At 38.0% G+C, this 25,089-nt stretch overlaps 1 protein-coding gene across 7 annotated transcripts in view; it reads left to right on the forward strand.

Moving 5' to 3' along the window:
- LOC127442077 (SLAM family member 9-like) overlaps positions 1–25,089 on the forward strand; it is a 284,700-nt gene that overhangs the window by 110,722 nt on the left and 148,889 nt on the right. Inside the window, exon 6 of one of the 7 annotated variants that reach the window (XM_051699829.1) lies at positions 5,192–6,028. The exons of the other annotated variants lie outside the window; for them this stretch is intronic. Coding sequence (XP_051555789.1) covers positions 5,192–5,254 — 63 coding nt within the window. The 3' untranslated portion in view covers positions 5,255–6,028. Of the gene's footprint in view, positions 1–5,191; positions 6,029–25,089 lie in introns of those variants that run through there. 7 annotated transcript variants of the gene reach the window in all.

Raw genomic sequence — 25,089 nt, forward strand, 5'->3', positions numbered from 1 at the left:
AGTAGGCTTGTATGGTTTCTTTCCATCCCTGTTTGGTGTTCAGGGCAGTAAACAGTTTTTGCTCAGACTCTGGGTCTGAAAATTCTTTAAGCAGGGCCTCTCTCAGACGTTGATAGTCAGACTTTGTGTGGTTTGACTGTCTGTCAAGAAAACTTTGTACCTCATGGCTGGATGTTATCCATAGTAGGTATAAAGTGTCTCTGTTAGTCATCTGAGGCCTCATATTCAGGTGGAAGTCTATGTCACGCAGGTAAGCATGGATCTTGTGTGGGGACACAAATGAAGGGTAGTAACAGCTAAGGGTTGTTTTCAGTGAATGTGAACAACTGGTGAAGTGTAATTAAATGATTCTTTCTTTTTTTCAATCTGGCAGGATTGACACCATACTAGCATTTGGTGCTAGGGTTATTATAGGCTTTCAGTGAAAGACCGCTAACTTGTTAGTTTAGCTGTGCTGTGTTATGATATGCTATTAGCTTAGCTGTGTTGTGTTATTAGCTTAACTGTGCTTTGTTGACAGTATGGCATCAGCAAGTTGCGCATGCGTGGTTAGTTGCCCCGGAAGAGTCTCTTTAGGACTTCCCGTGAACTTTCATCGTCATAGCAACCAACACCAGTGATTTATGATCTTTCTCTAGCACTACTGAAACATAGTTTCATCGATTCCTATGAACGTCAGTGCGTTCCACAATGCACAAATCACAGCCGTCACCTCCAGCTCATAGCTTGTGATCTCAGTGCATTCAAAGCAAATCTTAATGCACAAATAAAATAACACGTTTAGCAGTTTGCAGCGTGGTATTATCACTCTAGTTCTTTAAAGAGCAGTTCTTTAGCAATGCAAGTTACAGACAACTCAAGTGATGGTTTTATGGAGTGGCGCTTATCCTTTCAACTCGTTCGGAGCGAAATTAATCTATATTTAAGCGGCAGATTCACTGCGGATGTTTCAATAACAACGTAATGTGATCAGAGCGGATTTTGTGTCAGTTTCTGGATATGCAACAGGGTCTTTCCACTGAAGTTAAACAGATTTACTGCAAATCTCTAGCATGATAATATAACACATACAACATGAAAAATGTTGGTGAGTAGTGACTGAATGTGAAATAAATGATCAATACAGAGAAAATGAACTTTATGGAGTCTGTTGACAATGCCTTAAGAACCATTTATCCTTCTTTGAGGCTAAATCGATTTGCAATCAGATTACCCATAGTATTTAACTAATACACTAGCACTTTGAGCAAAAATCTGGAGATGTACTTGCGTGTTGTTGTGTTTCCTTGCGTTGCGTTCTTTGTGTTGCTCGGTTCTTTGGCTCTTTGTTGAAAGTTCGTTCCGTCGATATTTTGGACCCTGTAATAATCAGATAGTTATTATCTGGATGAAGCGAGGCCTTCTGCAAGAAGGACTCTTGACTCCCATTGGATGTCTGAACCGTAGAGCAGAGAGTGAGAGTCATCCTCGGGACTGTTTGCGTCCCGAGTTTTCCTTAGACTCTACATGGCACGGAGGATCTGGAAGCGACAGTTCCAAGAGAGGATTCGAAGAGAGCAGAAGAAGGAAGAGCAACAAGAGGGACAAGAGAGAGGCAAGAGAGCATGTTCTTCCTGTTTAGGACTTTTTGAACTGAAATTGGCCGCACCCCAAAGGTGTTCTGAGCCAATCAGAAGTGACTTTTCAGAGTCACATGGTTGACTGGTCTGTCCTTTTCAAAGTTGATTTACGGTCCTTTGTGTGAAGAATCCTTACACTCTTCCCGCTCAAAATAGTGTATGTTTAATCAAGAACTTTTATATCTTGAAAACAGTGCAAGAGACATGACATTCGTTGTCATCAATATTCCCTACGTAAACAAGCAAACATTTACATACTAAATATGACATACTTTCATAAATATTACACGTGTAATAACAAAACATGAAAATCCCTGGTTACAAATCATACTGGTTAATTCATTGGTTTTACAACATGGATAATACATTACACATTATGAGAAACCTGATTGCCGGGGTATATTAACAAATTAAGATTACAAGATTAATGATTATAATTATCGATGTGTTAGTTAGAAGTGATTACAAATCACCACACATATTTTAAAAAGGTACATTAGGCTATAATCATGAATTTGTCAGTTATAAAAGTAATCACAGGTCAAAGTAATTTTCAAATTATCTAGCAAGGCAAGGTATTGTGTATATTGTGGGTTTAAATGCATTCTGTACATTTTAGAGGGTTGACTCAGTGAAAGTACAACGTTCGTGGATTCCTTCATGAGTCTCCGTTTTCTGATATGGCTGCGGATTTATGCATTAAGGTCACAAGGTCTTACTTGGCCATTTGGTCTTACAGAGGGTTTAAGTTTGTGGAACAAAGAAGGATTGTCCATATTGGTCAGCTCCGTCATTACAAACCCTAGTTTGAGATTAAGCAGGCATGGTAGAGATGATCTGCTTTAGCAATTTAGGCACCATGGATTCATTTTTATGACTCTCTAATGGCTTGGTGGGGCTCTCCCTGATCTGTGGAATGTGGTGTTGTGTTCATTTGATGGCTTCGTTCATGGATAATCCTACATCTGTTATTTCATCAAGTTCTTCTAGACTTTGGGGCTTACTGAGTGTATGAGATAGATCTGGAAGATAATTAGTGAAGCTATCTTCAGTGGTCGAAAGAATAGTTCTACCTGAACGATAGTCTGGTGTAGATTGAGTGACATTAGCTGATTGCTGCAAACAAGAGACCAGGTAATGATCTGAGATGTCATCACTCTGCGGTAGAATTTCTATAGTATCAACATCAATTCCATATGACAGAATTAAATCTAGCATATGATTATGGCAATGAGTTGGTCCTGTCACATTTTGTCTGACTCCAAACGAGTTGAGTATATCGATAAATGCCAATCCCAATGTATCATTTTCATTATCTATGTGAATGTTGAAGTCACCAACAATTAAAGCTCTTTCTACAGTAAATACTTGATCTGATAGAAAACTTGCAAATTCACCAAGGAAATCAGAATAAGGCCCGGATGATCTATATACTGTAGCAAGGGCAAAAGATGACAGAGATTATTTATTTGTATCTGACGGTGTCACATTAAGCATATTAGTTCAAAAGACTTAAACTTATATCATGTCCTCTGAGTAACACCAAAAACATCACTTTAGCAGGTCAGGTCTACCCCAAAAACTTCTATGTCTATAAATCCTATGCTATTCTCCGGACACCACTCAGACATCCAGCCATTCAGTGACACTAATCTACTATAAACCTCTTCGCCATGACTAGCAGGGAGGGGGCCAGAGCATGTTATAGTGTCTGACATTGTTTTTTGCAAGTTCACACACCTCTTTAACATTATCTCTAATGATCTCCGACTGGCGAAGCCAGACATCATTAGTGCCGACATGAATAACAATTTTAGAAAATCTACATTTAACATTAGCCAGCACTTGTAAATTTGATCTGATGTCAGATGCCCGAGTCCCGGAAATGCATTTAACAATAGTGGCTGGAGTCTCTATTTCCACATTCCTTACAATAGAATATTACAATAGAGTCACCAATAACAAGGGCTCTTTCAACATGATCCTCAGTGGGTGCATCACTGAGTGGGGAGAATCGATTGGAAGGAACGGGAGAGTGGTGTCGCTTTGCTGAGCACGTATGCCACTGAGATGTCACCCAAAATCCCTGCTGCGTGGGCTCTGCAGCCGGAACTAAAGTTTGTGTGTTGCTCACTGTACTACCCGTATCCGAAACAGTATCTACCGGCTTCTCTTTCTCACTGACCTCCACTAGTGTTCGGATACGTGTCTCTAACTCATTAATCTTCTCCGTCAGCCTAACTAATTCCTTACATTTACCACATGTGAATCCCTCACTGCTGAAGGAAGAAGCTATAGTAAACATGTGGCATGTAATGCAGGAAGCAATAACATGAGCGGATGCCATGACTTACCGCAATTGTTTGTTGTTGTTGGTGAATTGTCCTATTGGTGCAAAGTGGATTCAACCAGAGGCATGGCCTCTTCATGGGTGTGGGCAAACGCTGCAACCTTACTGGATATATGTTTGGCAGCAGGATGGTCCTCACAAAACATACATACACACACACACACACACACACATATATGGCAATAAAAGAGGAATTCATTTGATTTCTGTGAGAGGTTTTATGGGAATGTGGATCTTCCAGATCAAGTTGAGGAGTGCCTATTGTTTGCATGTTCCACATTTTATCGTAAGTGTGTCATGCAGTGTGGGACTCACACTGGTCTGGTCTTGGTCTTGACTCGGTCTCGCATGCCTTGGTCTTGACTTGGTCTCAACCCCTCAAAATCTTAGTCTTGTCTCGGTCTCGATACACTCTGGTCTTGGCCTTGACTTGGTCTCTGTTTAGGTGGTCTTGACTTCAACACTGTGACTCACTCTTGTCCTCAGTCAGAAAATTCTGAAGAAATGGTGATTGAGCGCCCACTTACTTTATATAGGCCAACTGCGCACCTAAAGTGGCGGGGCTCAAACACCATTACTAGTCAGAAGATTGGCATTATTGTATAAGGGTTTCAACCAGGTCATCTAAGAAGGACTCCTCATAGTGCTTGTGCATATTCACTGTGCACTGTATGTACAGTTGGTTTGATTCAGTCTTTTATGAGAAAATGCGATTGCTAATGCGCACATGCCATCCGTGTTTGCTGTGTTTAATTTCTTTATGTGCAAATAAATTACTAAAAGACTAAAATTGGACGACTAAACAGAAATCAGAAGAAACTACTATCTACCATTTAAAACACAATCTTATCTTTTTTAATATTATTTTTACAAAGTTAAAGTTTTGTGGGAAATTTTTAAACAATTAATATTAGTGCTTAATAAAAGTTTATTCGTTTTTTTTTTTTTTTTTTAAAGCAATTTTATGTACATGTTATTTACTATATTAAATTGTGATATATCTGAATTATATCGGCCCTGCTCTTTGGATATCGGCCATTAAACAACCTATATCGGCTGATCACTAGACAAAACAGACAAAAATTGCATAACTGGCAGCAAAATATGTGGCATTTCTTAATTTTATTATTATGTTAATCATTACTTTCAAAGAGAGAGAGAGGGAGCTTGTCATCCAAGTATCTTTCATATTAATATTGTTGTTTTTTTATTCTTTTTTTAGTACGTTCATACAAGCATTCCTGTGTGCCTTGTGGGTAAAAGGAAGGCAATGCCCATGTTCTAAAGTTCAGTGACTGAAAAACTCTTTTATATTGTTAACATGTTTACAATTTTTAGTCCATTTATTACCATTCATAACTCTATTACATATTTTGTATAATTATAAATGATTTATATAAGCTTTAAATAGAATTCTGGTTTGTATGAATGTATTGTTTTCTCTGTTTTCTAAGTCTCTTTGCAGGCCCTGCATTCCAACTAGGTCTGGGTACCGTGTAGCCTTGATAAAATACTCTACAACCTGTTTGTTCTCTCTCATCTTTCCATCCAGAAAATGTTTATGGGCATGTGACTATGTTTTGTTGGGTGCCTGATAGCCAGTCAACTTCCATGTAATGGATATTTCATGGACATTTAGAATAAGGAGGCCCCACCACACATAGTACAAACCTAAGTGTTAGAACTAGTTATGCCTATAAAATGAATGTTATGTTTTAATAATTACTGCTTTCACATAGTCTGATATATAGAGTAGTTTCTGGAATCTACCTACTGTATGTTTGTAACCAATCAGAATGTTAGAAAATCTCAGAAAAACATATTTGGAATTTGCCCATAATTCCATACAGGGTGAATATGGGTAAAGCGACAAAGGACATTTAAACTTGATCCCCATTGTATCCATATGTATTTTCTTAAATCATTATAAATCATTATTAAACTAATCTTTGGCAAGTAAACAATTAAAGGGATAATTCACCCAAAAATGGAAATTATCTAATTCTTTACTCACCCTCAAGCCATCCCAGATGAGTATGACTTTCTTTCTTCTGCAAAACACTAACAAAAATTTTAGAAGAATATTTCAGCTCTGTAGGTCCAAACAATGCAAGTGAATGGTGGCCAGAAATTTGAAGCTCCAAAAATCACATAAAGGCAGCATAAAAGTAATCCATATGACTCCAGTGGTTAAACCCATGTCATCAGAAGTGATATGATAAGTATGGGTGATAAACAGATACATTTATAAGTCCTTTTTTTACTGTAAATCTTGACATCAGCAGTCTCCTTGGTGATCATGATTTCAAACTTGATTACACTTTTTAGTGCTATCTAGCACTCTGTGAACTCTAATTGTAATTGAGCTTGAAATCACGATCGTTCCTAAAGACTGCAATTGCAAGATGTACAGTGAAAAATAAGTTACATTTTAGTCTGTTCTCACCCAAATCCAATTAAATTATGGACTACGTGTATGCTGCCTTTATGTTCTTTTTGGAGCTTCAAAGCTTTGGACCCCATTGACTTGTATTGTATGGACCTACAGAGCTGAGATATTCTTTTAATATCTTTGTGATCAGCAGAAGAAATAAAGTCATACACATTTGGAATGGCATGAGGTTGAGTAAATGATGAGAGAGTTTTCAGTTTCTGGGTAACCTATCTCTTCAACGTTTTGAGGTTTTAAACTGATGATTTTACTTTGGGATGTGTGGCAGAGCTCATTTCATGACCACCAAAGGGAAAAGCAATAGTAAAGAAAATGACAATTTTTTTTTTTGAGGTGTAATGCTTGTAAATGTTACATTATGATTTATGATGTAAAAGTGTGTAAGAAAATATACAAATTAATTCCAAATACTTTTTAGATATTTTCTAGAGAATCATTTTTCCTATTTCCAACTTTACTGTTTAAAAAATCCGGAATTTGGTGAAAAAAGTGTCTTCAAAGGTTCCACTTCCCAATGTAATGAATGCCAAATGTGATTGAAATTACCAGGAAATGGTTAACCCTTTTCTGAAGTGGTTATTTTGAATAAGCATTATCTTAATATGTTACTCAAAAAAAGCATCTTGCGGGGGGCCTGGGAAGCTCAGCAAGTAAAGACACTGACTACCACACCTGGAGTCGCAATTTAAAATCCAGGGCGTGCTGAGTGACTCCAGTCACCAATTGGCCCGGTTGCTAGGGTGGGTAGAGTCATGTTGGGTTAACCTCCTCGTGGTCACTATAATGTGGTTCTCACTCTCAGTGGGGCACATGGTAAGCTGTGTGTGGATGCTGCAGAGAATAGTGTGAATCCTCCACACGCACTAGGTCTCTGCGGTAACACACTCAACAAGCCACGTGATAAGATGCACGGATTGACGGTCTCAGATGCAGATGCAGAGGCAACTGAGATTTGTCCTCTGCCACCCAGATTGAGGCGAGTCACTACACCACTTAGAACACATTGGGAATTGGGGAGAAAAGGGGAGAAACCCCCCTGTAACGTCTGTGTAAATCAGTGATGGCTAATTACACTTTGTTTGAAAAAAACTTTGTTTGAAAAAAAACCTTTTAGCCTTTTGACATTTGCATATAAATTACTGACCTGGCCTCCACGTTTACATTTATATGGGTGCTAAATTGCAGATGGTCTTTATCACTATCAAAAGGATGCTAAAACAGGTCGCCTCTGGAGTGTCTCCATCGAGCTTCAAACACATTCCACAGAAAGGGGGGTGACCCCCCCCAGGCTAGGCACCAGAGCAGTTGTCTGTCTCCAGTAATTCCAATACACGTCACACACACACCTAAAGACATTTTCTCTATTTAGGCCATAGTAAGCAGTTATAAATGTATCTGCTATATGCATGTGTTGTATGTATATTCCCCTATTATATTAACTTGGTTAAAACCCTTTACTTGTATTAGTTAGACGTTAAACGCATATATTCAAGTGTATGAGTGTATCTCTGCTTTAATATCGTCTGGAGGTTACCTTCTTGGTATCAAAATGATCTTCTCTTTATTTCTCACACCATAATGGGTGACCCCCGTGCCAGGCACCAGAGCAGTTGTCTGTCTCCAGTAATTCCAATACACGTCACACACACACCTAAAGACATTTTCTCTATTTTAGGCCATAGTAAGCAGTTATAAATGTATCTGCTATATGCATGTGTTGTATGTATATTCCCCTATTATATTAACTTAGTTAAAACCCTTTACTTGTATTAGTTAGACGTTAAATGCCTATATTCAAGTGTATGAGTGTATCTCTGCTTTAATATCGTCTGGAGGTTACCTTCTTGGTATCAAAATGATCTTCCCTTTATTTCTCACACAATAATGTACACCATGTGATCGTGAAATGCATCGAACAATTCTTACTATGTTTTGAATTAAAAGCTGCACTAGCGGTCCAGATCAGCAATAAAATGCGAATGGGCCATAAACGGAGACAAAGGATGTTTCTCCCGCTCAAAATGCATGCCTCTGATTGGCCACTCCACCCACAAAATGGGTGCGGCAATGAACTATCAAAACTCCAGAGCGCAGACTAATCATCGCTCAAAACTCTTCTTCTTGAGACCAACACACTCCAAAACTCTCTCTTGAGTTTAACCTTCTGGCAGTGTTTACCTTCAAGTAACTTTGTGGATTTCCTGTGGACTTCTTCAACTCACTCCTAAAGAAATCGTCGAGAACCTCGTCTACCGCATCAAGACTCTTATTCAGCAACAAACCAATGCAAGTAACCATTTACAACTGATTAGATGCGCGTTTAAGTTTGAACCCCTTTTAAGGTGAATTGTGCCTCTGATGATTCTCATTTAGGTTGTGGTTAATTGATGTGAAATATTGCCATTCTGTGCTCTCTGTCTCTCTTTTCCTTACTTTCCTTCATTCTATATATGTATGTTTTGCTTAGTTTGTTTGTATGTTAGTTATAGTTTCATTTATTAAATCCCTTATATTCACAATTGATTGTCTCTGTGTTCCGCTCACAATTCAAAGTCACTGAATGTTGCTCCTTGCTACATGCTAAACTACTGCTAGCACTGTATAAGTAGGAAGGCTATTGTTCCTTGGCCAGGAAAGTAATCTTCCTAGAATTGATAAATAATTATATTGTCTGCTCGCTGGACGGACAGATCAAGTAATTGTAATATCGATTCTGCTACAGTTAATTCTAAGATCTAATCTAAATATTTATTATTAATTATAACCAGTTATAATTAATTATAAATAATTCCCTTTTTAAGCTAATTTGCTACACTGATGTCTTGACACTATCTGTAGGGGTCTATGATTATACATATAAATTGTTTGATATACTGGTAATGAGTACTTAACATAACACTGGAATTGCCCTAATGTATACATTGTTACATGCTCACCTGTTCTTGGGTTAGCTTGAGTGTTGGTGGTGGAGCTGGAGGCCTGATCAACATCCAGTTACTCTAGACACATCCACTTCTAACCCAGTCAGACTGATTGATGATTGTCAGCAGCTGTGCTGTCAAGCTTGTCATTTTGAGCATAGAAAGTTGGGGTTTAGATGGTGTGGCGGAGGAGGTGGCAAAAGCAGCAGCAGCTCCTCCTCCTCCTCCTCGTGGCAGGCTGTTCCCCACTTATTTTGCTCTCCTCATTTCTCAATCCTTTTTTTTTCCCTTTCTGAGGTAAATTTTTTACCTCTTTCCTGTTATTTCAGTTGTTTATTTTGGGGGTAAATTGTTTGCCTCAGTTTTCTTATTTTTGATTCTTTCTAATTATCTATCCTTGTGAGGTCAGTTGTTTGCCTCCTCCTCCCTTCTATTTTGATTTTGAAGTTGGAGTCTTTGTTTGGACTCTTTAGTGGGTGTCAGGGTAAACCTGGCACCTTTTAGAATATTGTTTTGAGTTTTCCTCTCTGAGTTTCGTTAATATTTCTTGTCTTCCCCTTCCCTTGTTGTGACCCATTAAAAGCGACCAAACTACAGGTTGTAACAACATGAAAATGAACGTTAATCAAGATTAATAAATGCTGCAAAAGTATTGTTAGTTGATATTTCACATTAGCTATTGCATAAACTAATGTTCACGTATAGAACCTTGTTGTAAAGTGCTATTAAAACATTATTTACTGCATACCGTTAGTCAGCTCGTTGCTGCTGGCAGAGGCACATAACAATGTAAAGAAAGTATAATATCTTGTCACTGATAGACCACTCTCCTCTCTTTCTTTACTTATAAACATTCTAATTTCTGCCAAGTCTCTAACAAGTCTCCTTTGGAAGTCTCTTCTCACAGAGACAATAATGCCCCTCACACCGTGTGATCTCACTCAGTTTCAATGATAAAGTGTGGGTGAGTAACATCAATACTGTATAAATATTGAACTGTTTCTCACCAACACCTATCATATCGCTTCTCAAGACATGGATTTAACCACTGGAGTTTTATGGATTACTTTTATTCTGCCCTTATGTGCTTTTGGAGCTTCAAAATGTGGTACCCATTCACTTGCATTTAATGGACATACAGAGCTGAAATATTCTTATAAAAAATTGTTTGTGTTCAGCAGAAGAAAGTCATAGACATCTGGGATGGCATGAGGGTGAGTAAATGATTAAATTAATTTTCATTTTTGGGTGAACTATCCTTTTAAGATCCCCAAATTGTGCCTCAAGAATCTTTGAACCTTTGAACAGTGAGTTGGTTTGTCTCAAGTTGTGTCACTGATTGAATGAACATAGTTGAGTTCATTAAATCTTGTTTGTTTGTTTATTTATTTATTTTGTAATGCTGTCATCTTCCCCCAACAGGATGAGACATTCTCTTGATAATGTGAAACGAGTCATTCTTTCCAGGCAACAGAGCAACGTTTTCTCTTTGTGGTTGTATGGCTTTTGATCCTGATGGTTCTATAGCTGTGCAGATGCTATAGTACATAGCAGTGTATTGGCAGTACAGTGGAGTAACTTGGTGAGTGCATAAGCAGTTCATTGCAGTGTTCATGTCTGTCATCCTTAACGATAAAGCTGTTCACCAGCATTTCACACTCTGTGGTATTTTAAGACTGTGGTGACTGTCTGCAGTGATGTGAAAATTAGTCACGTACATTCCGAGACATGAAAAGTTCCATTTGAAATGACCAAATTGTTTAAGCTGGCCACAAGGTGGAGACCCTACCTCCAGTACTCAAACCAGGCAATATATTACATAGTTACAAGTACAGGGAGTGTATTAACACTAGCCCTTACTAAGCAGTAGAATGGAAAGTTTCTTGCTAGGGTGGGCAGATGTCCCGTTTACAGGACAGTCCTGTATTTAAGCACTTTTTCTAGTGTCCCGACTTATTCTGAAAAAAAAAAAATGGGTTTTTCCCCGTAGTTCCCCTTTCCTAAAATTTCTCCTAAAATCGCCTATGCGGCTTCCTCAGTCACGTGAGTATTCTAATCAAATGTAGCCAGGGATACGGCTTTAAAAAAAAAACAATAAAATCACACGTGTTATTTGAAGTACATGATTGGATTAAACTATCCAATCACAATCCCCTATCAATAGACGTCATCACGCAGCATGTTCATACAAAAAAGCATGTGGATGCTGCTAAAAGTAAGTGTGCCACACCAAATGTTAGTGATTTTTTTTGTAAAGCAAAGTTCAGAATATGACAAGGTGCACGCAAGTGAAGGAATTTTTGCTTATCATTCTGTTGTGCACGGCCATAGCTTTGCACATTCATGACCTGAGAAAAGTCTTGCAGGCCAGGCTGGAAGAATCATTCATATCCTCTGACATTAAAAAGCAGTTGGATGCCCTGGTTGAAGCTGGTGAAATGCAAGCAGATGATTTCTTTTGTGCAGTGAGACACTTTTATTCAGCATTGGTGGATTACCTCTAAAATTGGAGCCGCTCATTGGAGAACACAGAAAAACTTAAGTGGGCCCTACTGAGAGACATCCCAGAGTGGAAAGACATTCAGAACAGCCTTGAACACTTCTACTCCAGAATTCACACTCTCAGTTTGATTGACGAAACACACTCTTTGATGAGTGGGCTTGCACGAAAAACATTGTCACTCATCGCATCACTGAGTGGAACATGAACAAGACGGCCTTGTCTGAGAGATGGACAGATGTTTTTCATGAGCTGGAGATCAAGACTTTGGAGTCTTAGCCAAGGTCGTGGAGTTTGGTTTATTCCTGCCTGGACATCTGTATCTGTGGAACATGTGTTCTCATTAATGAATGCAGCATGGACACTGGATAAGTCTCGACTCAGTGTAACAGTCATGAAGGCAATGCTTTTTTTACATCTTAATTTTGGACTGGACTGCTCTGCATTTTACAATAAACTTTAAAGACAAGCACACACTAAGAAAAATTGCTACCAGCGAAAAGTACAAGGTGACAACAGTTACAGATGTAGATGCACCCTCTACTTCGCAATGATCTGTGCCTAGGGAAGGATACATCAATTTAATTTTTGCTGGAAGGGGGCTGTCCCGTTTTCCACAAGCAGGAATCTGATCACCCTATTTCTTGCCCAACTTTCAGCTTGTGAATCTGAGAATTTGCTCAGTGCACAATTAGTCATGTTACTCTATAGGTCAAAAATAGAAAATTATTTACTAACACACATGCACCCCACATTGTTAATAGTGAAAATATGCATTCTTTGAAAGCAATGAGTATGTTAATGTGTGAATGTAAATAGTAATTTGAAGGTCTGACTTGCATGGAACATTTATGTTTAAAAAAACCCTCAGTGACAAAAGGAAGAGTTTGAAAAGGGGGCAGAGTTGAAGTTGGTTTGACCACAGAACAGGAAGTCACTGACGTGAGAAAAGAACTAACAAAAAGCAGAAGCATTTATCTTCACACTGCACAGAAATGTGTCATGTGCTAAAAGATTTTATGCACCAAGAAAATACCATTACTTTGTTGTTTAAACATTTGGACTATCATTTGGACTAGGAATGTTACGGGTTCAATACAAGTTAAGCTCAATCAACAGCATTTGTGGAATGATGATGATTACCATAAAAAGTAATTTCAACTCAACCCTTGTTTATTAAAAGCAGTTACAGTAAGGCACTTATAATGGAAGTGAATGGGGCCAACCCATAAATGCTAAAATACATATTGTTTTAGAAGTATAGCCATGAGACGTAAACATTAATGTTATGTTTTCTCCAGAAATGCTAATTATACCCTTCATACATAGATTAAAAAAAATAAAAATCCAATACTGTAAATGTCTCACTGAGATGTCATATGAATGACTAGAATATCTCATCAACCATCAAAAAGGCCAAGCATCAAAAGCACTCTGCAACAGCTTCAGGAATTTACATATATAGTGTTTCAGGAAGTGCGTTTATTAGCTGAACACTAAGCTTGAGGAAACACGTAAGTACAGTGTTAAGAATTACAACATGGCTTCAGTTTGTCTACTTCTGACCTTAACTGCTCTTCTGATCTCTAAAACAGGTACCAAGTCAACCAAGTTTATTACTCATATTACAGAATTGTTGATTACAAATTAGTCTCTGATTGATGACAAATATTAAGAAGGTAGGGTGGGGCAGAATTCAGATATTATATTAGGCTACCTTACTCTCTTGTCTTATATTCTTAATTATATATCTTACAACTTACAAATCTTAGAACTAGACAACTATTTGTTATACTTGTTTACTTGTAGAGTAAATAGTAATTTAGGTTACATCGCTCTCAAGGTTCTGAAACAGCTAGTGTCTTGACATTGTCTTGTTTAATATGCACTATATTAACCATTTATATCAGCTGTTACAAAACATGAAATTCTACATTGTTACGAAAGGCTATCTTCAGAATGGAGTTCTAGCTTTCAACTTTCTAAAAACTGCACAGTATACTGTTTACTGCCTACTATTTTAAAGAGCATTTCAAAACTACACAAAGTGTAGTATAGTTGTCACATGACCTCATCACATGGAATGTTTAATTCAGTAAGTGCTGTCCAGTTGTTTTCTTATTTTCAATTGTTAAAATTCAATTTTGTAAATTTCTTAAATTTGGCAGTCTAATGGAATGATGAATTAAAGACATGGGACCATTCTAATTTGCATACTACCATAGTACTCTTACTGTTTCTGCCATATAAAGCTATGACAGAAGTAGTAAGAGTAGCATTTTAGTATTAGTTTATTTAGCCATGTTAAAACTCGCTAAAATCAAGTCAAATACATTACATAATGGGAAACTGCATTCCACGCAGTAATGCTATATTCTCATCAAGTCAGAATTACTGTTATTATGAGATTCTATTTGGAGCTGTTCATGTCCTTGTACTCAGAAATTAATTGGATTTGTTGTTGATGGCATCAAAGTATTTATCACTACATTAATTCATCTTAAAATTTTCCTTGAAAAATGTTTAACAACAAAGATACAGGTAGCACTGGCATTACCTTTAACAGTTAATAATTAAATTTTTTGTTCTTTTTTTCATGATGTCACGATTGTCAAGATGCTTTAACAAATTTTCCAGATTTTCCAACCTGTAATTCTAAATTCTATATACAGACATGAGCACTTTTTATATGTTCTATATCTCTTAATTATGGTAATTCGGACATGGCATGAAAGCACTTATAAGCTCTGTTGTATTGTGCTCATTTTGACAAATGCAGTAGGTCATCTTGGTATGCATACAAAAAATGTGCACACTGTGCACAGCATACTACCTATATAAATATGCAGCTATTTTCTATAGATACAAGCGCCATAAAAGTACAGTTCTTATCTACTTGAGTGGGAAAAGACTGAAATCTCCAAAATGGTTGGTCAAGATTACGATCAAATAACATATTTCGGGAGTCACGTGACTGGCTGAGATGGCTGCTTAGTTTTCAGCTCTCTACCAACACCCTTTAAATGTCTGTTTTTTAGCATCAGTTGGCATTTACTTTATCTCTATTTCACGCGTGTCAAGAATGGCTGAATCTGCAAAGACACCGTCATCCACTGCAGCTTCGAGGTCAAGTAAGGTGGCTAAAAATGATATTCAAGCTAGTGCCAAATCTGTCATGGAGTTGCAGTGTGAATACCTATAGCCTAAGCTGAGCCTCCTTTACGAGATGGGTCAAGGCACTGATGAAAAATTTTACGCTATTCAGTCAGAACTTTCATCTTTGACAACTAGTCTCGCTTCCGTTAATGCAGTGGTTTCAAATCTGAAGGTCGAGGTTGAGAAAAACTCAATTATTACTACGCACATTTCACGTTTCGAGGACTTGGAACGCAAGATAGCAGACATGGAGGACTGCAGCAGGTTCTGTAACATTTGGCTGATAGGTATGGTGGAAGGTGAGAAGGGATCCAACCCAGTACAGTTCCTTACATGCTCCTTTCCTAAGTGGTTCCCTTCCCTAAAGGATGTGCAGCTGGACATCATGTGTGCCCATAGAATCTACAGAAATGATGCCAAAGACAACGGGAGACCCCAAACCCATATTTTCAACATTTTGCGTTACTCCACATGCCTTGCCATTCTCAGAGCAGTGAAGAGGAACCCTCTTGTAATCAACGACAGGAGGATTAGACACACCGCAGAATATAGCATCTACACAGCTAAGCGCCATCAAGTTTTCTCACAAGCTATGGGTCTGGCTTGGAATAAAGGGTTTGAGCTCTTCCTTTTGTACCCTGCTCTTCTGAAAATTAAGGCTGGCAAGGGGTTTCAGCTGTTCCACTCACTTGGAGAAGGATTTTCTGACATCAGCAGCTGCTGCGAACTGAGATGCTACTGCAGCCAACCAAGTTGGCGACAAGCACGGCATTGCCAAGGATGTTGACACAGTAGACTAGTCAACTATGTCCTGATCTTTGGAACAGCTTATGGCCTAACTGTTGGTTTCACCCTCAGACATGATGCGCCAGATTACTATAATTTTCCAAAGGGACATTATTTGCACTGGCAGGTAAAACAGTTTATTTTTGGAAGTTGAGCATTGTGGCAACCGAAAAGTCACTTACTGTTCTTATGATGTCAACCAGCTGTTGTCGTTGATGGGCCTGCTATTACATTTTTTTTTTTTTTTCTCTCTCTTTTTGTTAAATGAAGTGTGACTAAGTTTTTATCTTTTAATGTAGAATGCTGGTATCACCATCCGCTCCTTACATGGCGATCACCTAAGACTATTTTGTATAATTGGGGTTGTTGGGTTAGCTATTGGACTGAGTATGCTCACTTCCATACTGGTCATGATCTTTGTTCTTACATGGGGGTTCATCGATAAGCAGTTGCTAAGTTCCCAAGCAGAAGCATGGGAAGTAACCAGGAACATTCAAACTTTAACTGTGCTTGATTTTTCTCTTTATGTTTCTTTTCAAACAGTGTTACATGTTATATGATATTTGTTTTTGTTTAGATTGGGTTGGGAGGGGAACTGCCTGGGCATTTGCTTGCTTAAATTCTCTTATATTGCTAATTCCAGAGGTGAAGTACTACTTTGGTGTTATTTTATTATGAATCAGTACCAGTGGGATATACTGTATGTCTGATTTAACATAATTAGTCTGGAATGCTGGTGGCCTCAATGCACTGCATAAACAGACCATTGTTTTAGGTTTATTGTGTAGGAAATAAGTCGAATACAGTCAAGTCATTTTTATTTGTATAGCGCTTTTCACAACACACATTGTTTCAAAGTAGCTTTACAGAAAATCATCCATTAACAAAAAATGTAACTGTAATATCTATAAAGTCTTGATTAAATGATTGATGAAGTTTGATTAAATATGATTGTGTATAAAAATTAAATAATTAAAGGGGACCTATTATGCAAAATTCACTTTTACCTGGTGTTTGAACATAAATGTGAGTCACCAGTTTGTGTACACAACCACCCTACAATGTTAAAAGTCCACCCACTCCTCTTTCTTATATTTCTATTAATCAAAAATAGTGTCTCAAAATGACTGGTTTACGAATCCGCTCTGAAGTGACGTCACTTTAGAGCAGGCCACGCCCACGACTGGTGAAGGACTCCACCCTATTATCATAGATCCTCCTCTGAGTGATCGACACACAGTCCGCCATTTTTTTCCCACGCTGGAGCAGCTACAGTGAGAAGAATAATGTCTCAACTTCGTAAGCATCATAAGTGTTCTGTTGTTGGCTGTAAAAGTGAACTTAAGAGTCTTCATGTACTCCCGGCAACAGAGCCACTAAAGATGCAGTGGGCAAGTTTTGTTTTTGAAGAAAATGTGCCCCAAAACATATCAAAATATGTGTATGTTTGTGCAAATCATTTTACACCGGACTGCTTTGTGAATGGGGGTCAATATAAAGCAGAATTTTTAAAAAATTAGCATGGATCAGTACCAACTGTTCGTGTTCCAGCTTTATATCCTGAAGATGTATGTATCGCACTTTATATTTTGTGAATGTTTGCAAATCGCCTTTCCGAATGTGCTTGTTAGCTGATTCCACGGCTAATGAAGCTAAAGTTACCATTGTCTCTGATTGTATTCACGGAGAACAGAGCTATGTCATTATAACTTGTTTGCACATGACGTCACATCACTGCGTTGCTGTGGCGTGAAATGCAGATGGAGGGCAGGAAGTGATTTTCTACATAAGAAGCACTATCACAAACTCAAAATGCCTATGTTTTGCATCGTTTACGGTTGCTCATACATATATGGTTGAACTCCGTTATTTACGGTGTCAGTCATATTGGTTCTGATTTGTTGTTGCTATAGTATCCGAAGCACGAGCTGTAAAGGCACAGCCCTCTTCCAGAAAGGGGGCGGGGAGCAGCAGCTCATTTGCATTTAAAGAGACACACACGAAAACAGCGTGCTTTTGATTCCACCCAAAAAGAGGCATTTACAACATGATATAATAAATGATCCGTGGGGTATTTTGAGCTGAAAATTCACAGACATATTATGGGGACACCTGAGACTTATATTACTTCTTGTAAAAAGGGGCATAATAGGTCTCCTTTAAATAATTGTATTTAGAACCCCTGTGAGCAAGCTGAAGTTGACTGTGGCAAGGAACACAAAACTCCATAAGATGTTGTTTAATGGAGAAAAATAACCTTGGGAGAAACCAGGCTCACTGTGAGGGCCAGTTCCCCTCTGGCTAACCAGCAAGAATATAATGACAATATTAGTTATTATTGTGCAGTGCAGGTCATGGTTTAAGATTAGTAAACTAAGTAAGTGTTAAGGTCCAGTGTTAAAAAAAAAAAAAAAAAAGAAAAGATTTTTTGTGAACTGTAAGATTAATGACTAATGTCTTTGAAGTCCATCCTGGATTAATTGCAGAAATTCAAAAAGATGCATTGCCCTTTGTTAGTTGGCTGATGAAGGCTTTTGTTGGCAATTAAATGATGTCTATGTATTCAATTTCAAGAGTGTGCTCCATCAATAGACAAGTCAGAGATCAATGAGATGCATCGCAGTTCAACCGTCAAGTCATTTCAGTGAAGTTTGGTGGGGTCCATCCTAAATCCAAAGTTCAGGCAGTGGCATATGAAGTATCCTATGTCTTACAGTTGGAGTTGGCATCAGTTCATCCTCTGAAGTCCATCGTAAAAGACTGAAGTGATGTCTGGCTAGCACTGGCTGCATTTAGTCATCATCACTCAGAGACACATAGCAGTGGAGTCCGACACCAAGCAGAAACGGAGCTGGATCTGGCTGGCTCTGGTAACCTCGGGATGTGAATCCTGAGACATGGAAACTAATGGAATAATATTAGTGTAGATGCCATTCAATTTTATGCAGAGTTATAAGATCATGATAGATTTTTCTGGTTCCGGCAGACCTAACTAAAGCAGCCTAATTGTGAGTTGATGGAAAATTTCGGTGTATGCCTGGCTAAATAGATGAGTCTTTAGTCTAGACTTAAACTGAGTGTGTCTGTGTCCCTAACAGTGTTAGGGAGACTATTCCGTAGTTTAGGAGCCAAATAGGAAAAGGATCTACCTCCTTTTGTGGATTTTGATATCTTAGGAACTATTAACAAGCCAGAATTTTGTGATCGTAATGAATGTGATGGAATATAGCGTGCCAGAAGGTCACTTAAGTTCAGTGGAACTAGACTATTCAAATCTTTGTATGTAGTTCACAGAATTTTAAAATTAATAAAAAAATTTACAGGTAGCCAATGTAACGATGATAAAATGGGGCTAATATTATCATATTTCTTGGTTCTAATCAGCACTCTGGCAGCTGCATTTTGAACCAATTGAAGTTTATTTATTGAACTTGCTGGACATCCTCCCAGTAATGCATTACAATAATCTAGTCTTGAGGTCATGAATTAGTTTTTCGGCATCAGCAACAGAGAGCATGTGTTGTAACTTAGCAATAATTCTGAGGTGGAAGAATGCTGTTCTACAGACATTGGAAATTGTATTTTCAAAGGACAGATTGGAATCAAATTTAACACCCAAGTTCTTCACTGCAGAAGACAACGTAACAGTACATCCATCGAGAGTCAAATTATATTTTAGCTGCTTATTTTTAGAGGTTTTTGTCCAATATTTAGTACCTCTGTTTTGACGGAATTGAGTACATTTCTGGCCATCCAATTTTTTATTTCATTTATATACTGCTAATTTGGAGAATTGTGAATTTTCATTGGGTTTAGGAGAAACTTATTCCATGATTCCTGATATCTCCCAGGGGAAGCATGCATAAGGAGAAAAGCAGAGGCCCTAAAACTGATCCCTGTGGCACTCCATACTTTTGTTTGATTTGACGATTCTTTTTACACATACAAAGTGGTAGCAGGGTGATAAATAGGACCTAAACCATGCTAATGCAAGTCTATTATAGCCAACATAATTCTCCAGCCTATTCAAGAGAATGTTATGATCTATTGTGTGGAAGGCAGCACTAAGATCTGAAAGCACTAGAAGAGAAATGCAACTGCGATCAGATGATAAGAGAAAGTCATTTGTAACTCATAAGTGCAGTCTCTGTAATGTGATGGGGCCTAAATCCTGACTGAAATTGTTCATATATACAATTTCTCTGTAGAAATGAACATAGTTGGGAGGACACTACCTTTTCTAGTATTTTTGACATAAATGGTAGATTTGAAATCGGTCTGTAATTAGCCAATTATCCAGGATCAAGGATAGCAAGGAGTTAATAATATTAAGAAGAGGTTCTGAGATTACAGGGAATACCTCTTTTAAGAGCTTAGTTGGTATTGGATCTAACATACATATTGTGGCTTTTGATTTTTTGATACGTTTTGTTAGCTCTTCATGAACTATGACAGCGAAGGATTGAAGTTGCTTGTGAGAAATTACGAGACACTGTTTTCTGAGGTGCTGTGACAGTTGATTGCATAGTTTCAATTTTATTTCTGATTATTTCTATTTTATCAGTAAAGAAATTCATCAAGTCATTACTACTGTGTTGCGACAGAATATCTGGTTCAGTCGATGCTTTATTCCTAATCAATTTAGCCACATTACTGAATAAACACCTAGGATTGTTGTGGTTATTTTCTATGAATTTGCTAAAATATGCTGACCTGGCAGCTTTTATTTCCTGTCTGTAGCTACAGACACTGTCCTTCCATGTACCACTAAATACCTCTAATTTTGTATTCTTCCACTTACTTTTCCAAGCTGCTTTCTTGAGAGCATGAGTGTGATCATTGTACCATGGTGTGGGACTTCTTTCTTTAATTTTCTTTAATCGAAGTGGGGCGACACTATCAAGAGTGCTAGAGAAGACTGTATTTATATTTTCTGTTATTACATCAAGTTCTTCTAGACTTTTTGGCTTACTGAGTATGTGAGACAATTCTGGAAGATAATTAGTGAAGCCATCTTTAGTGGTCGAAAGATAGTTCTACCTGAATGATGGTGTGGTGTAGATTGAGTGACATTAGTTGATCGCAGCAAACAAGAGACAAGGTATTGATCTGAGATGTCATCGCTCTGTGCTAGAATTTCTATAGTATCAACATCAACTACATATGACAGAGTTAAATCTAGTGTATGATTATGGTGATGAGTTGGTCCTATCTCATTTTGTCTGACTCCAAGAGAGTTGAGAATATCGATAAATGATAATCCTAATGTGTCATTTGCATTATCTATGTGAATGTTGAAGTCACCAACAATTAAAGCTCTATCTACATTAACTACTAGATCTGATAGAAAAATTGCAAATTCACCAAGGAAATCTGAGTATGGCCCAGGTGATATATACTGTACCAAGGGCAAAAGATGACAGAGATTTTTTTATTTATATCTGACGGTGTCACATTAAGCATTATTAGTTCAAAAGACTTAAACTTATATCCTGTCCTCTGAGTAACACCAAAAACTTCACTGAAAATTGTAGCAACACCTCCTCCTCAACCCTTCAGATGAGGCTCATGTTTATAACAATAACCTGAGGGTGTAGATTAATTTAAACTAATATATTCATCCGGTTTAAGCCAGGTTTCAGTCAAACAGAGCACATCCAAAGTATGATCTGTAATAATTTCATTTACAATTAGTTTTTTGGTAGAAAGAGATCTAATGTTTAATAGCCCTGGAGTCTCTATTTCCACGTTCCTTACAATAGAATCACCAGCTATTAAGGCCCTTTCAACATGATTATCAGTGGGTGCATCACTGAGTGGGGAGAATCGATTGGAAACTTTAACAGGAACGGGAGAGTGGTGTCGCTTTGCTGAGAGAGTATGCCACCAAGACATCACCCAAATGCCCTGCTGCTGGGGCTCTTCAGCCGGAACGAAAGTGTGTGTGTTGCTTGCTGTATTACCCACATCCGAAACAGTATCTATCACCTTCCTTTTCTCACTGACCTCCACTAGTGATCAGATGCGTGTCTCTAAGTCATTAACCTTCTCCGTCAGCTTGACTAATTCCTTACATTTATCACATGTGAATCCCTCACTGCTGATGGGAGAAGCTATAGTAAACATGTGGCATGCAGTGCAGGAAGAAATAACATGAGTGGATACCATGACTTACCACAATTGTTTGTTGTTGTTGTTATGGTTGTTCTTGAGTGGTTATGATTTGAGATCGATGTGGTTCCTGATCAGCAGATGTTTGAGATTGATGCAATAATCCATGTAAGACACAGTGGAGATAATGAATGCACACAGTTGAGATGCGAGATGTAGACAAGCGGAAAAAGAAAAAAGAGAGAAAACGGGTGCGCGTGGTACAATACCTGCAATTGAAACAGTAGAAAAGCGGGAAAACCTGAAGAATGTGGTAAAATGGCAAAGGATAAAACAGTGAATGTATAAGTATAAGAATAAGCAATGTTAAACAGGCTAGCAAGCTACAAACACTTGTGTAGCATCAGGAAACACACCTGTTGACTTCTGATTTAAGTAGGCCGCTGATCGGTTTTATCACGTGATAGCCTCATCCTCGTATGGCACTAAGACTGGAGGAGTGGCTATAGTAGTCAGGCGGGGTCTGAAGCTCAAGCTCATGGATACATGGGTTGACACAGCAGGCAGATTGGTCTATGCTAAGATAGAATATTGTGGTTGGAAAATCGCCTTTTTCTTATTATATGGCATTGACATATTTGACAAATTTTTCTACCCTGATTATATACAAGTATATGCTGGAATTGACCAGCTACTCCTTTGTATTTGTTGCTGTAGAAAAGGGCATAAAACCAAACCTGTTCGGAGTGGAACTTTAATAAATTGCCCTTTGAATGTCTCTGCGTTGTTCTGTCTTTTCTGAGAGCTGAAGTTAAAGCAGTTATTGTTAATTTACACTTTACAAATTGATTCCGTTATTAATTTTATCTGACTCCAATTTTATATTAATCTGACTCCAATTTAAGTTGACCTCTAATTTAAATTACAGCTCTATTTAATTTCTGATAATTCTTTTAATTTGATCTTTTTAAGTTATTGATTGCTCTAAATCCTCTTCTATTCATTGTCATATTGATCTTTGGAGTCTTACACCGGGCGTTATTAAATTACGTAAATCTCCCAAAAAAGATAGCCAGTTCCGTTCTTAGTCAGCGGTTGTAGGGTTAAATAATATCGTCTGGTTTGGCTTGTTTCATAACCAGATGATATTGCCGCTTAGTCATGTACATACAACTTGCTAAGACGGGTGGTGAGCAGTGACTGAGAGTCTTTAAATGGCTTTCTCCTACCCCGTTGTCCTAGGTGGTTTCTCCTACCTGGTTGTCCTGGGTGGTTTCTCCTATATTAAAGCTCCAGTATGGTCTACCCTGGTCTAATGAAATTCAAATCCTACCTGGTTATCCTAGGTGGTTGTCCTACCTGGTTGTCCTGGGTGGTTTACCCTATAGCGATCTACCGGTCAAAATGATTCCAGAGAAATTCAGAATAAATCAAATAACAACAATTTATTTGTCAGGTAGGATATAAAACATTGTTACAGAAATTCAAATCAAAGCCAATTTCACACATGATCAGAATAAATCAAATAAGATAAGAATCAAGAGGCATACCTCACAAATTACTACATACAGTGACAGTATGGGAGATCTGAGTACAGACTCCCCGAGCTCCTGGCCAACCTTCCTTAAATCTCCAGACAGAATAAACCTTGTGTACCAAATGGTATTATTCTTTGAACAATGAGAATTTGGGGGTGAATGGTTCTTGGCTTCCTGGGGTTTAACCTTGTTAACATACAGGAGATCATTTAAATTGTAGGTCAAGGAGGGGGATAGACCTCCAGAATTATGCAGTATTTGGCTAAGACCTTATAACTTTGTCACCATTAGTTTTATGAACATGGGAAAGAGACCATTATACCAGTCACACAGAGACCTCTTAAATGATATCAAACACATACAGTTACATTCTTTGTTTTCATGGTATTTGTTATATTTTACATATAAATCTTGTGTCTTTGTATTGGTCCTGAGCTGCTGAAGGGGAGAAGGATGAGAGAGAGAAGAGGGGGCAGCAAGGTGATTTGCAATTTATCACACTGGTGATATTCAGGTGAAGATTTCAGCTTTGTAAAACAATGCAAAGGTGATTTGCAATTTATCACACGTGGTGATATTCAGGTGTAGATTTCAGCTTTTGTGAGAGAGTTCTATGACATTGGTTCTCACAGAGTTCTTTGACTTTTACTGGAAATAACGCCTTTTAGGCATAGACATTCTGGTGCTAGCCTTACAGTGCTGATTTTAATGCTGTTTTGGACACTATTATGGACAGGTCAGGGGGCTTGGAGACCAGTGCGCTGAGGCTGCCATCTATGGCCTTGCGTGCATGGGCCGCTGATACAGGACATATGGCATTTGGTTTGGTTAAACCAAAAATATTTCTCCTTCTTTTCTTCGAGACATAGGTCTTTTTCCAGAATCGACTATTTATTTGCCTCCCACCAACTTTTTGCTAATGTTTTGAATGTATCATTACTACCTATGGCTTTATCTGACCACAGGTGAGTGCTTAGGACAGTAATATTTAATACATTTTTCTCTCATGCTCCCAAGTGGTGCTTTAACTCCACACTTTTGAATAGTGACTCTCTAAATTGAATAGTGACAATTTAGAGAGAAACTAGTTGAGTTTCTAGATTTGAACTCAGAGTCAGTTGTTGACCCCAGAACACTCTGGGATGCTGTGAAAGGTTTCATTAGGAAAAATGTGATTCTATTTGCATCCAATATATGTAAAGCATGGCTGTCTAAATAAGAAAATCTAGAATCCCTGTTTGTAAATTTAGATACATCCCTCCAGTAAAATTTTACTGAAAAACTAGCTTTGCAACAAAACCTGGTAAATATTCTCAAGCAAAATTCAGAGTTTCATATTCATAGGACTAGACAATGTTACTATTTTTATGGTTCAAGAGCAAGTCATTTTTTAGCCATGAGGATTTGTGCTAATGATCAATTCACTGATATTTCATGTATTAAATCTAGTACCGGTCATATTACAACTGATCCTGCAAAAATTAATGACATTTTCTGTTCTTAATAATCTGATTTGTACCAGTCTGACATAATTTTCGACCAATCACAATGTAATGCTTTTTTTATTAGAGTGTTATTGCCAAGTCTCTCTGAAAATGACTCCAGCCATCTGGGTGAACCTATCACCTTAGATGAGTTAAGGGAGGCTGCGCTCGG

The sequence above is a fragment of the Myxocyprinus asiaticus genome, chromosome 6, assembly GCF_019703515.2.
Source record: "Myxocyprinus asiaticus isolate MX2 ecotype Aquarium Trade chromosome 6, UBuf_Myxa_2, whole genome shotgun sequence".
NCBI classification, from domain to species: Eukaryota; Metazoa; Chordata; class Actinopteri; order Cypriniformes; family Catostomidae; genus Myxocyprinus; species Myxocyprinus asiaticus.